The sequence below is a fragment of the Nestor notabilis genome, unplaced genomic scaffold (genome assembly GCF_000696875.1).
Source record: "Nestor notabilis isolate BGI_N333 unplaced genomic scaffold, ASM69687v1 scaffold4137, whole genome shotgun sequence".
Taxonomy (NCBI): domain Eukaryota; kingdom Metazoa; phylum Chordata; class Aves; order Psittaciformes; family Psittacidae; genus Nestor; species Nestor notabilis.
The window spans coordinates 54,205-72,605 of NW_009936768.1; the positions used below are offsets into that span (position 1 = coordinate 54,205).

Genomic DNA, 18,401 nt, shown 5'->3' on the forward strand with positions numbered 1-18,401 from the left:
TCTGTCCAGCCTGGCCTTGAACACTGCCAGGGATGGAGCATTCACAACTTCCTTGAGCAACCCATTCCAGTGCCTCACCACCCTCACTGTAGAGAACTTCTTCCTTAGATCTAATCTAAACTTCCCCTGTTTAAGTTTAAACCCATTACCCTTGTCCTATCACTACAGTCCCTAATGAAGAGTCCCTCCCCAACATCCTTGTAGGCTCCCTTCAGATATTGGAAGGCTGCTATGAGGTCTCCATGCAGCCTTCTCTTCTCCAGACTGAACAGCCCCAACTTTCTCAGCCTATCTTCATACAGGAGGTGCTCCAACCCACTTATCATCCTCGTGGCCCTTCTCTGGTCTTGCTCCAACAGCTCCACGTCCTAGTCCATCACACAAAAGTCAGTAGAAGGGTTGGGACTTGAATGACAAACTAAATAGCTTCTCTATGGCGTAACTTCAGTGCCATTCCCTCTCTTTTGACTGTTCTTCAGGCTGGTCTGAAAGAGTAGGGGACCTCTTTTCATAGGCTTTTAGAGACTGTTATGCTCTTGCTCACTCCCATTTCTTCACCCATTAGTGCCTCCCCCTTTCTGATGCTTCTCTTGGCATTTTAAGCCCTGGAAAATCAGAATATTTATCTTCTGGAGCTTCAGAGGGCTTCTCTGTTCTCTGAAGTGTGCAAAAAAACACTCAAAACAATGCCTCAATCTGGTATGAAATATGTAGCAAACTAGAGGGATGCAAGTCTGGGGGTAAACCTAGGGTCTGTATGAGATTTCCCACACCTGCAACACAGAACTCCAACAATTACATTCGGTTTGGTTTGAGTAAACAACCAAACACCAGGAATTTTACCAAAACATTTTGATTATGCCTATAATTTTTAAATTATTCTTCTTTATGTTAACTAGAAAGTAAGTACAGCTGGAAATGTGAATTTTGCTTTTTTATTCCTAAACACTGCCACTCAAGCTGCACACTGCCTATGTGGCAGTCAAACAAAACCAAGTGGCAAGGCTGTGACTGTGATCATCTTGTTCCTTGAATGTCACTCAAATCCACCTCAAAAAAATGTCACTCAAAACACACCTCTAGGAATACACTGAGAAAGATCTGTGTGAGCCAACCATGCTAAGGGTTACTAAAAGACTAAAAATAGTGCCAAACACCACGAAGACAAACGTTTTAGAGGAACATTCAAATGTCATGAATGTCAGTGTGGTCTGCTTCCAGTTGGCAGGAGACTTCATTATTCAGTGCATCCCTCTTCTGCCTTCAGAACAGAACCGTCAATACCATTGCAAAGGGTACTGCAATATATTTGTCCACACGTATCTTGACAAATAACTGAAATAATCACATCTTGCAAAATTGGCCACAGTTAGTACTCTTGCATATCTTAGCAACTGAAAAACTGTAAGAATATTAAGCAACATAGCAGCAGCAGAAATGTTTCAGATAGGCACATCTCCGCTGGAGAGGAACTAGCAGCAAAACATTCCCTTCTGTCTGCAGGTTACAGGTGTTGTGTCTATGCAGTGTATAGCCAGTGGGTTATAAACTCATGTATGTCATGATGATGGTCTAACACTTTGACTTCAGAAATAGGCATGCTAATTATTCTGCAAACCAAAGCAACAAACCTTCCAGCAGAGGTTTATTTGGAGGACAAGGCACACAAGAGTAAATTCCTGCTTGTTCACTTAACTGCTGAATCCCACAACCAAGCTTGCCAAGACTAACCAAGAATTTCTCAATTGCACTCTTATATTGCTGAAGAGTTGTCAGTTTGCTTATTAAAATGTTTCACACCACCCAAACTCAGGGGATAACCTACATAAATGCTTTTCATGCACTGTTTGATTTCACAGAAGCAATTGTGGTTTTAGCATGCTGGGGGCCAGACTGCATTTGGTATTTGCATGGATATCATGTGGTACAGTGAGCCTGCCTCTTCCCACACACTCTGCACCCAGCTAGTCCATAGCGTTAGGAAATGGAAGTGGCTCTTCATTTTGTCCACTTAAGGGCTAGAGAAGTCAGATAACATCTGACTGCCTGTAATCAGCCAGTTATACTGCTGAAATGGGAGGAACAGGCTGGGGAGACGGCTTCACTACAATATTTCTCAGCTCTTTCTCTTAATAACCCTGGGAAATTACTGCTCTTTTCTTCCTGATCACTTGTATCACATTGCCACTGTTCTCCAAATCCTCTCAAATAATGTTAACAGACTTAGGGGAAATGCATTTTTTTCCTTTTAATTTTTGTGTAGAGGGTCTGACCTGCTGGCACAATGACTCTTCGTTCATTGGTAGTCATATTTGGGGGTGGAACATGTTTCTCTTCCATGTAGTTTCCATAGTTCATCCCAACATTGTCTGAGCCGCTAATCATTTTCCCTCCTTTTGCCACGCTGCAGTCATCAGGAGAATTCCTAGACAGAGAAGAGAGGCGTGCTTCTATTATTATTCCAGTCCCTACTAATATCCTTGCAAAGAATCACACTGAATGAAATGGAAAAAACAAGACTCAAGCAGCAGGGTTGGGCTGTTGCTGGAAACCTCAGTAACTACTACCCAATAACTCTGCTAATTTTTTCAGTTGCCTCAGAAAAAATGACCAGCCTCAGTGGACCATATATTAATTTTTATTTTTAAAGGATCAGGCTCTTATATATCTCCAAACATATAAACACTAATGATTTATTTCCAGAGACGAGACTAGAATGGAGGTTTGTTCATGAGCTTGCTGAGCCTGCTGGCTGCAAGTACTTGTACTTCTCTCTCCAAACGTCTCACAGACAACTCAGCAAACATAAAGATGTACTTAATGCAGATTCTCTGAGGGAAAACTGTTATTAGTTGTCATTGTACAAGCCTTGGATAAGGCTTGTCCAAGCCTTGGACAGCTTCCCATCTGTACTGCTATCATTTTTTCATGTGGGCCATGCTCAGTTGCTCTTTTTGTCATTCAGTGTAGACATACTTCTATGTATGGCTTACAGAAAAGGAGCATTTGCCAAAGCCATGATTCAAAATACCACACGCATGACTGGAAAAACCTTTCAGCTCCTCACTAGCACAGTCTCCATGGTACTGTAGTCAAGAAATGGAAATCTGCAGAGGATCTGCAACCAGACACCTCTTTAATTTTGGCTTTGCTTTCTGAATAGAGTCTTTAGGTTTAACATCCCACAGGGGGTTCCCTAATGGCATTTTAATTGCATCACAGTTTTCTTTCTGGCAGACACAGACATATTTGTCCCTTAATTTAATGTCTACAACGTGTTTCATCAGAGAGAGAAAAATTGTTACAAAAATCAAAATAAAGAACAGAGCCATGGGGAATACCTTTGAATTTAAAGAGGCTGTTGGCCAGGGAAAGGGGGTGTTAGTTGGGTTTTGGTTTCTCTAGTGAGAAAAAAACCTAAAAAGTTTTCTTTTTGTCCTGCCATCTAACTCCTGAAACTAGACTGTGGTCTTACTAAACAACCAGACAGTCAGGTTGTGATGCTTCATTTAGGTTTCTTGCAAACCAACTAATTTGCAGTCCAGAGAACTGAGACATCCTCCAAGACCCAGACCCCGGATCTAAGCGCCGCCCTCCAACATGTATTTATTTCACCCATAGCCTCGTGGTCTCCCCAGCTCGGAAACCCCAGCTCCTGCTGCAAGCTTTGGGCAGCAATGTCACTGTAGGCACACCAGTGGTCAGAATGCAGATGCTTCCACAGAAGAGTTCTGCTATTGTTTAAGGACAAAAGAGGAAAAATAACATACAGTTTGGACTACTGTCTGTTCAACATATGTCAAAACCATGTGGCAGATATTGTATCCAATGCCCAAGTGAGTCTGTTGAGTTGAATCCTCAGCACTACCATAGATCAGGAACTAATGCAGTTACAATTCTCACATGTGTGTTTTAAAAAATAACTAGCACTTGGAAAGCTGTGAAGATTTAGCATACATATTAAATACTAAAAGTACATATTATCACTTATTTTCTATGCAGTGTTACTACTAATTTTACCATGCTGTGTTAATGTGTATATTAAAAAAAACCCCACCTGCTGATGGCTTTCAGTTTAAAAACAAAACATATCACAGAAACCACTCAGTTGGTACTGTCATCTGCTTTAGGAGAAGGAACAGGGCCTTAGATGTTGCCTGGGAAATGTTGGCTTCGCATACCTTTTTAAGGTATAAAATATCTTGGGTGCTGCATAACATGTTACATATGAAATCTGCATTGTGTAAAGATCCTACAGCTTGTCAGCCACAGGACTGAGTAATAACCACAGGGGAAGATGCAGTCACCACCTGGTCTTGCCTGTCATTGAGTGGTGGTGAATTTAGCCTTTCCTCTCGGAATCAGAGTACTTGGCATTATTCCCTCAAGTTTAACTTTTCTATCACACTACATACCCCTAAATATAATTCTGGGATGCAGCTTATTTCTTGTCTACACAGAGATAAGCAGAAAAAAAATAACTTTTTCTTTCAGACATAAACATATTGAAAAAGAGCTTTTGTGATGATTGCTTGTGACTAGAATGCTGGCATTTACCCCTAACAAATACAAATGGCATATATGTAAAAGTGAGTCTGCACACTAAATCACGTATATTTGGAAACACCTGACCTTACACCTATGCAGATGCTCACTCTGACTTCTAAGGTCAGTTATACTACAAAGACAAAAGAAAGAACCATTTGGCCCATTTGCTGACTATTTAGAGATGTTTTTGGGAAACACAGCTAGCAGCATCCTTTGGCCTAACTGGAACAGTTACTTTGTTTTGTTTTTCTGTGAAAAGGAACTTGGCATGTAGGGACATGAATGTCTTGCTGCTGACATGAAACATCACATCAGTACTAGCCTTCACCACCGTTATGGGCAACTGTGCATTAAAACCACTCTTGTAAACACTGAACAGTAAATGATGTGAAAGATCCAGTAGCACACTGCTTTTGGCAATCTGACAGGGCTTCTGAGCTGGTTTTCTGATCTGAATATACACAGATGGGGGTGGGGAAGAAGATCATAAATAAGTCATAACTTCACATTAAAACCCAGAAGCAGATGGTCAAGGGTTTTGTCCTGTTAGCTTACTGGGTGGAGAAGCAAATACCCAGTTCAGCAAATCTTCTAAGACCATGCTGAACTTCAAGCACGTATAGAAGCAGTTCCATGGGAGCTAACAGGACTAGTCAGGTACTTCAAATTAAGCATATGCTTATGCATTCCACTGAAGCAAGGTTAATTCAAATGGCTGGAACCAACCTCTACGGTATAGAAAGCAAAGCTGAAAGTGCAAGCAGACACTAGAAAACGGTAATTTTAGTGCCCAGAACAAGAGAGCAATTGTTTGTAAAGTCTTTTTTTAGGATTTTCTGTGTGTCTGCTTTATTTCTGAACCACAAGGGGAGCAGGGGCAGTGGAAAAGTAGCTTTCAGAAAGTGTGCCCAGCATAAAGCATGCAGCTTTGCAGTGATTCATCCTCAGCTCTAGGTCTGAAATGAAACCCAAGATGTTTTTCTTCACAGCTGCATGTTATTTTTACCCTTTGTAAATATACTGTATTACACCTGGAATTTACAAAAAAAGAAAAACAACCCCCCAAAAATGTGGAAATACAACAACCATGCTACCCAAGAGCACTTTGTCCAGTCCTGATCTGATTCTGCTCTGATTGCTGATAAATGTCTGTTGAAGAAAACATTTCTCCATGGGCCCTTGGCCGTGGAAGCCTTGCCTTTTTCAGGGTTATTTAGAGTCAACCTGATTTGATGGTTAAATTTAGCGCCCACTCCAATTGAAGCCCATTGGAGTTTTGCCAAACAGTGACTATGATGAAAGCAGATGTAAGTTCATAAATAAGGGCATGAAACACATTTTTTCCTCTTCACTATGCTACTATTTTCCCTGTGTGATATAAAACACCTGTGTTCTCTTAAAATGCAAGGTGTCAGAGAAACACAGACTAGGAATCAGCAAAACTTTGCATGATCTCTGTGACATCCCCGTAATATAACCCTCTTTATTTGGTATTTAGAATTTCAGAGAGAAATCAATGAGAAAAACTGAATTCTCAAAATACCTGCGTATCTTTATAAGTTTATGTAATAACCACAGCTTGAATAACTTCCTTACAGAGGCTACTTATAGAAAAGGGGTCTCAGGAGAGTAGAGTGGTGTAAGGATATCTTTGAAGAGTTTTCCATGCATGGTCTCCATCCAGTCCATGGTTGGTCAGGTCAGAGGACAAACTGAGCTATCAGAACTTTTATTCTGTGAGACTATGGCAAACAAAGCATGACACTGTCTTAGAGGACACATTGCTCTCCTGTTTCATAATGCTGGTGATCTGAGAAAGGGGGGAGCAAGCCCTTATGTACAAGAAGGAAAGCTCTGCAAAGCCAGCTCCCTCAGATAATTTGGGCCGAGATATGTAAATTTACGTTTAACCAGAACAACATCATGTAGAGGTCAGCTCATACTGAGTGTATGGCAAAGCATGCTCATGTTAATCTCCATTCACTGCAACTACTCGGGTTGTAATGAATTTGGTCAGCACTTCCCCTCAAAATGGTTTGTCACTGAAAAAGTGGCCCATGAAGAAAAAAAAAAATAATTCCTGAGATATGGAGGTACACTGCTGTTCCCTAAAGCACACCTGACATACTTTACTCCACTATATCAATTCAAGGGGTAACATAGCTGCAGCTCTAAATTCTCTCCCCCACCCCTCTCCACACCTTCTTCTTCTTCATGAATCAGTGGGATTCACATCTGCTGAGACCTGCCACAGCAATGACGTGCAGTGAGGGGTCCTGCAGATGCCCCTTCGGGTTCCCCTGCGCACCAACCACTGGGCACAGCCCAACCCTCCCCGGTGAGAAGCAGCTCAGGCTTCCCAGCTGTCAGAGCATGACTGCGGCTGCACCAGCAGTTTTGCAGGCCCCCAGAGGCTGCTTCCCTCGCACCAGCAGGGATCACCAGGGATGCTAAGTGAGACTCTGAAAAGCGCTTTCAGAAGTGGTATCAGAGGCCCCAGCACTTGCTTTGACAGAGCTCAGTTTCCACCACACATACTAATCGCCCAGCACCTTAGCTGGATGTGGCTGCCCAGCTTCTTCTGTGCATACAACAGGCCAAGCCCTGCAAGTGCACCAAACCCTCTGCTTCTGTGCAGTCACCTGCCTTTAAATCTGCCAGGTGAGCACTGCCATGCTGAAAGGAAAGCACAGGTTTTATTTTCCCTTCCAAGGCTTCTTGTTAAAGCAGTGCAAGTCCACAGAGGGCTCCAGCATAACAGAGGCATAAAAATGCCAATAAATGCACAGAGGTCGAAATATCCCTGGAGTGCTCATGCAGGCTCTCATGCCCCTGCTTAGCAAACTGGACTAGGGAGCTGCTTCCCCAGCAAGTAGAATCATAGAATCATGAAGTACACAAATAAGTAAATAAGTGAGTGGGTGGATAAGTAACTCAGTGCTTAGCTACAACCTGAGTCACTCCCCCACCCATGTGAGGTGGCTATGTGCAGGTGATGCTTGCTCACAGGAGAGGGGATAGCCAGGGTGGGAGTGAGCTAATGAGGTCTGTGGAAGGGAGGGAAGCTCCTCAGGGCCCCTGTGCCACCAGCTACATCTGACTTAAGTCGATGCTGAAGCCACAATGACAGTCTATCTTTGCTGTATGGTGAATGTCAAAAGCAGTCCTAAGACAAAAGAGAAGGAAAAAAAAGGAAAACTGAAGTCCTCACTGCACCATGCGGTCATGGAAGTGACTTTATGTGGGTTAAGCAGGGTCAACCAAAACGGTCTTCAGTAGGCACAGCAGACCACGGCTGTGGAGAGGGTGGGATTGGGGCAGTCCCATGTTAATACACCCATCAGCATCCAAAACAGGGGCAGACACCACTCTGTGGGGTGCCCTGGGCTCAGTAGGTGCTCAGAGTTGCACAGGGCTGACCCAGGGGTCACTCAGAGATGTTACAGTGTGGCACTTAGAGCTGTGTCCGGTTTCTTCCTCCAGCGAAAGGAAAAAGCAAACACTACATGCCAACACATGCAACGTTGTTGGCTTTCTGTAAGCAAAAGAAAAGATGCTTGTTTATTGAGTTGTATATACAGCAGCCGTTCACTTTCAATCAAACAATAACTTCGGCTAATTGAAACAATCTTTTCCTTATATTTTTTTTTTGTTTTTGCTAACTTTCCCTGGCTATCTTGCAGTCCACAGCTGCTTCAAGCCTTAAGGCCAACATGGCAAATTAAGGCAGTCAGCATCTGGCTCACTAGAGGCCAGTCAAGCTATAAATATTACCAGCCTGGCTCTTTGTGTTCACAGTGTGGGGAAACAGCTGGTTTAAGTTTGACTGCACGTTGTCATTTCTCCATTAGTGCAAACACTTCAATATTTCTTACGTGTCAGGTTAGAGTGAAGAAAGGCAAAGAAGAGAAGGGGGTCACTAAAAGCCAAAGCTAAGAAATGATGTTCTGTATATACATAATTTACAATTAGATTGCTGCCTGGGAGAAGGCTGAAGTCTGACATGGTGATAGCTAGGCCAAAGCCACAATGACTTCCCAGTTGGCCTATAACTTTCAGAACCTATTTTCTCTTGTTTTTCTTTTATTATTTTTATAGAAATTCTATTATAATGGTAATGGATTACATTTCTCAAATTGTATTTCATTTCAAGAGCTTGTAAGACTGTTGTATTTGTGGTTTCATAAAATATGAAATACCAGGAGACAGGGCCCTCCCCAAACCAGATATGCCTTCTTTTATGGGCAGGGATTATACAGAAAGTTAGCGAAGTAGAGCATGCCAGGCATAAACAAAAATGACATCTTGTATGGAAACCATAATCCCCATGTCTATGGAATGTCTGCTGAGTTTTGTGATTAGCATTATTGGGCTATGACGCTGATGGGTGCAAAATGGCAAAGCAAATGATTAGCCACTTTTCTTTTTCTTACACACTTTCTGCTCTTAAAATACTGTTCCCAAGCTTTAAATACTGAACACTCCACTGATACCACCCTGATCAAAATAAAACTTCTAACAAAGGGGGAGAAGAGAAGGCTCATTTCCAAACGTGCTGGGTTGGAAACAACCTACCTACTAACACTGCCTATGCCATGCCAGCCCAAGGAAACACCACAACCACTGTCTCTAAATGCTCTAGACATAGTAAATACTGTACTGGAAATAAAGCAGTAATGATAGTAACAGTCAGAATAATTACAGTGATCACAACTCTTGTGGGGGCCTATGTCATTATTTAAAAACTGATTTTATATTTCACTACCCATACACGAGCTTTTGGCTGCTTAGCACTTGATGGCTATCCTCATCTCCCTCTTAAACTCCTGAAGCTAAGCACACAATTTAAGCATCAGTGGTCAATCCAAATGTAACCATGCCAATTATGAATGAATCCATTATCCCTGATTGGAAAGCTTCTTAGCTAGCAGTTGCCAGCCCAGCACCCCCAAAAAAGCTGCAAAAAAGGGTTTTTTTAGTCCGTGACAACATATTTGCCTCAAAAATAGAGCCAAACCATGCACACACACACAACACACACATGCACTGATGTTAAGCCGATGGATTTTCAGAGCAAAAAGGAACTTCTTGAAGTAGTCACACATAAAACCTTACGTGGAGAAGATCCTGAATTTGCAGTTTTTCCATTTTGGTAGGCAGCCACTCCACCAACCACACAGTCAGTGGGAAAAAAGATTATGAGTGTGAGATAACTAACATCATGCCTTTTTACCCAAGATTAATGTTACTTTATAAAGGCAGCACCAATATGTGTGTTAGGAAAGTCACTCTTAAGACAGATCTCCTAGCTTTGCTGATGACTGACGCAGGTGCTGACTCAAGCCCTGTTGGAGACAGAGGAGAGAGTCCCATTGATTGCAGTGGGTTTTGGACCACGCTTGTTGTTTAGTCTGAGCTGAGGTTTACCAAGAATACCAGGGCTGCACGGCGGTGGTACGCCACTAGATGTAGAAGGGATGGCACTGTGCCTCAGCCATGGGGTTGTGCTCCAGGGATGGAAAAAGCCATGCCCTTGATAAACAAGTGATGTCAGGGTGATTAATGCAGATCAACCCTGTTTCTTTATGTGCTAGACACACGCAAGGTGTGCAAATGCTGTAAGTATCATACCACAGTATCATACCACAGACTGGAGCATAACGCAGAGGTGCCTCATCTAGCTTAAAGCACGTCAGCCTGGATCCTGGGAACAGGATGGTTCTGTCATTGTGGAAATGGAGAGATCCATATGGATGAATGCACCCTCTACAGAGGCTGCACATCAGCTGGCACATGGATAGACTGTGCAAGGTACCTCAAGTGCTACCCATTCAAATTCACTGGTTTGTATAGAAAAATAAAACTACCATTTAGGAGGCTTACAGCAAGAGGAAAATTAAACAGTTAAAAAAAAAAAGAAAGACAAAAACTTGAGGTTACTCTGGACTCCGAAAAGCCCTCCTGTGTGTCAGAAGCACTCAACCCAGCTAGTACAGAGGCTCTTTGATGAAAACTTAGAACAGTAACACACAAAGAAAAGTGGTATTTCCCAAAAGAGCCAGCACAAAAGATGTATTAAGTGGTAATTTCTTTCTCAAATGGTTTTCGAGCAACAATTGGTAGCACTTAAATCAACATTTTGCACGTGATTAAATCTTAATGGCAATTAATTATTTCTGGCATTTCTTTAAAACTTAGTATCAGCCAAGCTTATGTTGGAAAAATTCTTCTGTGCTTTCACTGCAGCTAACTTTCAAAATGCTTTTTCAATGAAATCATCACACTGCTCATGGCAAAAGAAATTTATCTGTGGTCTGAATAAGACTCTATGTTCCACTTCAGCCTCCCTTAAAAAGATTGATTACCTACCAGCAAAAGCAGTTCTTCCAAGCTACCTTTGTTTAGTCCCACCAGTGGGCATGGTGGAGTCCCACAGGTGAGTGTATTCAGAGACCACTGAGAAATCCATGGATTTAAATGTTGTTCAAGCAGCACCTAGGTCCTCATGAGAGCATTTTCACAGGAGTGAATTCCACCACAAATGCATAACATGACTTAAACTCCTTCATTGTAATAGAATTGCTCATACTTAATTTGATAAAATATGTAAAGAACAATAAACAGAAAAGTAAGTAACAGCATGACATAAGCAATCTCCAGATTTATATTATAGTGCCTTACTATAACAGGGTGAATCTTTTGGTCTGACTCAAGAGCAATAAATAGCAGGAAATAATATTATTACATTCAGGTGAAAGATTGACTATATGGTGGCAGAAAGGCTCGTTAGATTTATGTACCTGGCAGAAGTATAATGGCTGCACCAACATAATGGATTTGAAGAAACTCAATTTGATACTATCTGTGACAATCTGCATTATACATACAACAGCAAGGTAAATGACAGCTTTAATTTAAACTTTTCTTGCTTTATTTAATTTAAGGTAGGCCCTTAGGCTATATTTTCTGGTTCTGTGCAGCAGGGTCTAGCTTTAAAAATACTGTTATTGTTAAAGAAAACCATGTAGCTAATCCCTCTGCAGCCCACTGAAAATAACCTTTTAATTTCATTCTAATGTTACTGCTTCGGTATTCACAGGAATGTCAGTTCTGAGACTGTTATGTTTTGAGATTTAATATGGGGCAATTACAGCCAAAGTGTATCTGTGAAAAGTCCTAGCAGAGTGCATACATTTGTGCTTTGAGTGGGTACTTAATTGTTGATGTGTAAGGGGCTTCAGTAGGCTCCTAAAATTTTATACCCCCTTCCAGACAGCAGAATATATGGCCAGGAAGTAGCCTAACACAGTGAGAAGGGAGAGCTGGACAGAAAAAAATTGCAATACTAACTATTCTCTGGTTGCTATTTTGTGGGGTCTGTTACCCTGCTTTGTATACTCTTTACACAGACCCAGGTTCCACATAGGAAGACGATTACAGAGGATACTCTAGAGATCCTAGAGGTAGCACTTCTGCAATTCTGCAATGTGGCTGTGGCATTTCAGACTCATTTGGGACAACCCAGATTTTAAAATAGGTGTAAACAGAGCAGGTATAGTTTTACTAAAAATGAAAAGCAGCTCTAGCTACTGAATGTGTTGATTTTTAACATATGAAGCATTTTTAAGAACAGAGCATTTCATTTAAGGAAATAAATTTATGGACTGCAAATGTGAGCAGGGTGAGGAAGGCTTCTGCAGAAAAGAAAATGCAAAATAACCTACAGAATGGCAGGGACCCTCTAGTCTGTGCATAGAAAGTGTGACCAATACCACGTATGTGATGAACAGCACATAATCTGTCAGGAGACCAATGAAACACCAACATCAACTGGCAAAGACCTAGCATGGCTTGAGGGAGGAATAAATGGTTTTAGATTCGTAAGAGATGCATTTGTCGCACTGACCTGTAGTAATGTCCATATTGACAGTACTCATCACTATCATATCAGAATATTTTATATGATTATCTAAGAATAATTTATTTCTGATACATAATTCTTTTAATTCAATGTTTGAGATATATACAAGTTTTTCTACAACTATCAGGAATATCACATACTAGGAAGCCTTCCAATTCCCAAAGTATAACAACACTATACATATGACATGCACATACGTGTGTGAGTTTTAGAAATGTCACAACATATTCATATTTGTTACGTGGCAATGTTAGTTCTCCATTAAAAGTGTAATATTTACACTTGTGTAATAATACATTTTTCAGGCATGTGTTAGGCCTTATAAAATAATACTTCTCTGATGAAATAAACAGTGTATCTTAATTAAAATATATTTTTTTATATTAAGTACAAGCAAGCAATATATGCATCAATTTTTTTTTTGTTTGTTTTTGTTTTGTTAATGTATTCTTTTTTTGGTAGTCTTTAAGTGATTTTTTTTTCTGTGGTTTATTTTTCAGTCTTAGGAATTCTAGTGAAGTATTAATTTTCCTTGTTTTCTCCAGTTAACAACACTGCATTGATCTGTCAATAGGGGAGGCTGTCAAATCCAAGATTAATAAACAATCCCCTGCATCCAATGCAGTAGGTTATTTTTAATTCAATATTGAAAGCATTACATTTCTTCCCATTATATTTTCAACCAGAACGTGCTTTTTAGAAAACCAGTATTCTGGTGAAAACTGTTTTGCATTTCAGAGCAGTAACTTGTACAGCCTTTTCCACCAGCTTAGCCAGTGTGTCAGCTCACATGCTTGTTCATATTGGGAAAGAATGGCCACACCTGGGCTGTTAATTTTCTAGTGATGGACACGTTAAGCACATGTGAGTGATGCTGTCCAGAGAAAAATGAAGAACTTAGTCCTCATATGCTTCTCAGCTGATTTGCATTAAACTCCAAGTCCAAATGATGGAGTGGGTAGAACTAATGCTATTTTTCTTTTAGAGAAGAGGTACACACAATTGCTTCTTTTCATCCTTTTACTCCTGTAATGGCAGTAAAGTTGGTCAGGATAGAGCAAAACCACGGTACTGGGGTTCCAGATGCCTTGGCAACTCTTGGGTATCATGTCTTTATAAAAATAACAGCTCTGCTGGAAAAGTATGAATAAACATTATGCCTCATGACTAATCAAAAAAGATTGATTTAAGGACAATTTCCCAGTGCTCAGATTATATATCCTTGCAAAAGTAGATGCCTGTTCTGCTAATAACCGTTCAAACAACATGCACAAACATATTATGCAGATAGTGTGGAGACCAGGATACCTCTGAAGGAAAGACAGATAGCTCTCTTCACAAAGGGCAGCTCAGGCAATCTAACCCAGCAGCCGCTTCCATTGACTGTGCAGGTAGCCAGAGTATCACCCTAAGGTGATAGAAACTAGCATACACTAATCCAAAATAGCATGAAGGAAGGAGAAATTATAGGCATTAAGAAGATACATCCAAATAGCCTGTTTAATTTAGCGATTCTGAATGCTTATCCATCCCTGGAAAGTATTTTGAGTTCTCATATAGAAAGTGAACATACCTTAGATTGGGGAGATATGGATGGCAAATCCCCCTCCTTGCCCCATAAATGCATGACCCCAGCCAGCAGGCTGTACAATATGCTGAACATGAGCCTGCCCTGTCCTGCCTGCTGAAGTTGGACTGCCAGGGAGGCAGCAAAATGCAAACTGAGGGTTCAGGCAAGAGATGGAGAGCCTAACTCCAGCCTTGCAGCTGGGACGCTCTGCTCTCATGGCTGCACTGCAGTTCCTCACTCTCTGGGTTACTTCTGGTTTTATCCAACAATGGCACAGCCCCCAGGAGAGAAGTGAAGGCCCTAAGCACAGGACCTCTTCCAGCTGCACACCCAAACACACATCTATCCACAAAGACACTTTCAGGCCTCTCTGAACAGCAAGGCAGGGCTTGTCTGCATTCCTACATCAGAGTATGCTACCAGTGCTGCTAACAAGGATTAGGCAGGACAACGTTTCAGCTAATAAAAGACAGAATTACTGCATACAATTTTGTTCTTAAACCACCACAGCGACAGCCAAATACTTGTGATCCATGAACTCAGCATTAGTATTCAGGTTAGGTATGTATTTCAGGAGTCCAAGACAGCAAATTCAAGATTCTGGCTTGATGATTTTAAAAATGTGATTGCAACAATTGCAAATGAATATGTATAATCTAGACTCTTCCTTAATATCTGGCAGTATGTCAAAATAGGAGTCTGTGTACAACTGACTTTAGTTATGTATAACATTACAAATTATTACCACTAATCTCAATAACAATTAACACTAATTATCTAGTCTCATGCACTTTATAGCACTTACACTGCGAAAAACTATGATTAGTTCTCTTAAAGCAATGCCAGCACGAAAACTTAGAGGTAAGCTTTAGGAAGCAATAATTTTGAATTAATACTCCATTTTTGTTTATATCTGTGCATTTGCTTAGCACAAAAAAAAAAATAAAAAAAAAAAGAAGAAAAAAGAAAAAAACCCCTCACTGAAACTGACTGTGAATAAGTTCTGAACAAGGAGAGTTACAGGAAGACTTCCTCTACTTTTCTGTTATTTCAGATTACCATTTATTTCTTCATATCTCAAATCTTTGACTATTCACTAGAAATTCTGAATTTGACTTCAGCACGATTTCCATCCTCACCGGTGAAAAGCGTAGGTGTGATAAGCTGTCAACCACTTTGCCCTGCTTGTGGTGCTCATCACATTAGCACAGCAAGTGTGAACAGTAACCACAGTGATGATGGTCGGGGTTTTTCTAAACAACTGATCCTGGGAGATGAGATTAGTAAGCAGGTGTTTGTGAGAGATGTGAAGCACAGCCTTCACTGGTACATCACCAACAACTGCGAGCAACCGACTCTCTGAACCTCTGCCCTTCAGCAACACCAAAGGAAAACTGTTTTGACAGTCAGGCATTTGAAACAAGAAAGCACTTGTTTGGATAGTTTCCTTGAAAAAAAAAATCTTCATTGTGCTTTTCAGATGGAAGAAATCCATAGACCGCACCTATGCTTGGGGGAGCTACCAGTCAATATACACCACTGCATTACTTTCGATACAATTCTCCTTCACAGAGAAATTGATAAAAATAAGTCCCAAGACAACAGTTAAAGCACTGACATGCTGTGGCTACTGCCTGTGGAGCCGAGTAATTTCTTTCCTTTTTCCTTTCTACTCCCCTACTTGTCTCCATGCATATGCTGTTTCTTCAGTGTGAGCTCTTCTTAAATCCAACTCCACAGATACGTTTTTTTTGGCACTATGTTTACATTAAATATGAAAGTAAAGATCGATAGTTCACTCCCTCTGCCACTACAAGAATTTACTTCCTGTGCTTCTCTGCTTGACTATATTTAGAGCAAAGGCAACTGCCCAAGTTACTGTATTTTAAGAACTTCCATTGAGTGTTATTTCACATACACCACACCCTTACACGGATCAGTGCTGCTGGGCCAGACTACAGCAAACTCACATTTGGCTAACTTTTATATATACTCTTTCACTTAGCATGCAATGCAAGTTCACATCTAAAATTATCCTCAGTAAGAGGAAACACAGCATGGTGTTGCACAAGCTCATGAAAAGACTGTGCCTGTAGCACCATTTGAGACCCTCCACAACACCTAAATAGGGCTGGCAGGTGTGACCCACAATGTGCAGCAGACCTCTCGGCTTCTAGCACAGCAGCTGGTGGCCAGGTGGGGTACCTTGGGGCATCTAAAATGGTTCTTGATTCAGATTTAGACAACTGAGCTAGATTCATCTTTAGAAAAAGTATATTTGAGCCATGCTAACACTGGCCTTGTTACCTTGACCCATTAACTTGGTTTGGGTTACACTCCATCTTGATGGTGACTCTGGCTGGGGGCTGTGATAACCAGTCTTGCTGGGGAACACGCGGACTCATCTTTGACGTCTGCCCATATTCACTGGAGGAGGAGGCCGTCATCTCTGTCTTCGCAAGGTGGGGTGATCCGTAGGCGCACTCAAACAAGGACTGGTCTTCACTCACCACTGATAACGCTTCCTGCAAACCAGAGAAGAGAAGTCAGCTCGACCATGTTTCAGAGTAAAGCGCTTGTCTGTCCCACAAGAAGATGAACAGCTGGTCATTTGCTTAAATGCTCATCACTTTTTAGATACGCTGCTGCTGTCAGTGGAGGTGAGGATTCATGGTGCCAGACATGCCCTCAGCATATAGCAGGAAGACAAACTCTCCCCTGGGGAGACCCTTCCCACCAGTGCCTGAGAAGATGCACAAACACACACTACCAAACACTTAGGAATAGTGACCAGGAGCTGTGAGGAAGGAGAGGGCAGGACAGACAGCGGAGCTCAGGCTTCTGGCATCCCTGGTAGGAATGCAGAGGGCCGATATGCCAGGGTAGTAAGCAAGCTGCCATCTCTGCTTTATCTGCCCCCGCAAGGAGCGACCAAAGCCAAGCCTTGCTGACTCACTGGGAGCTCCTCTTCCTTCCTCTGGGACCCAGGCCAAGTCCCTTCTGGACAGGGACCCAAAACAGCTGGGCGCAAACTCCAGTCCAGGGACCCTGCTCTTTCTGCCAGCATCTGCTGCCAGCTTCGGCAGAGGTTCCTGCCACCAGCCCTGAAGAGGACACGATGCCCACCAGCCATCTCCCTCTCTCTCATGGCAATCCTTCCTGATGGACCTCCTGGCTGGGCATCCTGCTCCGTCACTGTGGGAAGGGCTTCCCTGGCCACCTTCTCATGGCAGCACTGCAGTTATTGCCCTCAAGGGCGGCAGGGTTCACCAGGCCTGTCGGTGGCAGGGTGGCTGCCATCGTGGCTGGCTGGGGGCCGCACAGGTGCCCAAGGGAGAAAAGGCAACCTTCTCTCCCTACCACCATGCATTCATGTTGGCGTCAGTTCCTTACCCATGTTATCTGGAGCCAAGTGATGGCAGTGAGGCAGTGCCCAGGCCTGGCTCAGGCAGCCAGCATGCCATTGGGAAGCTACGGGAAGGGCTGATGCTGCCAAAGGGACCCCACTGCCTGAGCCAAGGCTCCCCAGACACGGATCTGGTCTGGGGTCCCACCCTCCTGCTGGCCCCCAGCACCGCACAAGCTCAGGGGTCACCCTTCTGAAAGCAGCTTTCCAAGAAAAGCCTCCGTCTCCAGGAGCTACTTACGGTTAACGCGGGGCATAGGGGTTCTAAACAGACGGTAACCCAAACTGCGACTCCCTCCTCCTTCCAACCTGGCGCTACGGCTTTGCCCTGAGATGAAGTGGAACAGCGGTGCAGCCTGACACCTCCCCCTCTACCATGTGGCCCCTGCCAGCACCGGGGAGCAAGCCCCACCAGCGGGCCGGTGGAGGAGGCTCGGCGTGCAGCACACCTCGCCCGCCATGGAGGCAGCCAGCTGGCCATGGCTGGAGGTGCAGGGGCCAAGAATAGGGGTGCGAACCAAAGCCAGATTGGGGGTAGGATGCTTGCGAGGCAGCTTGTGTGGGCCTGCGCTGCTGCCAGCCCTGCACTGACAGCCGATGGGAGGACAATAAAACCATGTGGCTCTGTCAGCAGAGGAGGACGTGATGGAGGAAGGAGAGGGGAAAGAGAGAGCTCTGGGAAGCTGGGTGGCTGCCTGCAGGCTTCTGCCTTCCTCGGCTACCAGAAAAGGATTTGCACAAGCTCCAGCAGTTGCACGCTGCCCTAAAAATCAGCAGTTGTATTTGTTCATTTTAAGGGGGTACACATTTATTATTCTTTATATTTGCCTGTTTTGTGAGCCCTTGGGGTGCACTCTGCTAATATGAATTATGACGTTTTCTCTGCAACCTCTTCTTACTACTTCTGATGAAAATTGAGATCACCCCTTAACCTCTGGACTTGAGGACTGGGATCT

General features: G+C 42.8%; 1 protein-coding gene across 3 annotated transcripts in view; it reads right to left on the reverse strand.

Moving 5' to 3' along the window:
• ERG (v-ets avian erythroblastosis virus E26 oncogene homolog) overlaps positions 1-18,401 on the reverse strand; it is a 62,530-nt gene that overhangs the window by 15,560 nt on the left and 28,569 nt on the right. For all 3 annotated transcript variants that reach the window (XM_010018513.1, XM_010018514.1, XM_010018515.1), the window contains 2 exons: positions 16,347-16,564; positions 2,274-2,425 (listed from right to left, as the gene is read on the reverse strand). In XM_010018513.1, coding sequence (XP_010016815.1) covers positions 2,274-2,425; positions 16,347-16,564 — 370 coding nt within the window. Of the gene's footprint in view, positions 1-2,273; positions 2,426-16,346; positions 16,565-18,401 lie in introns of those variants that run through there.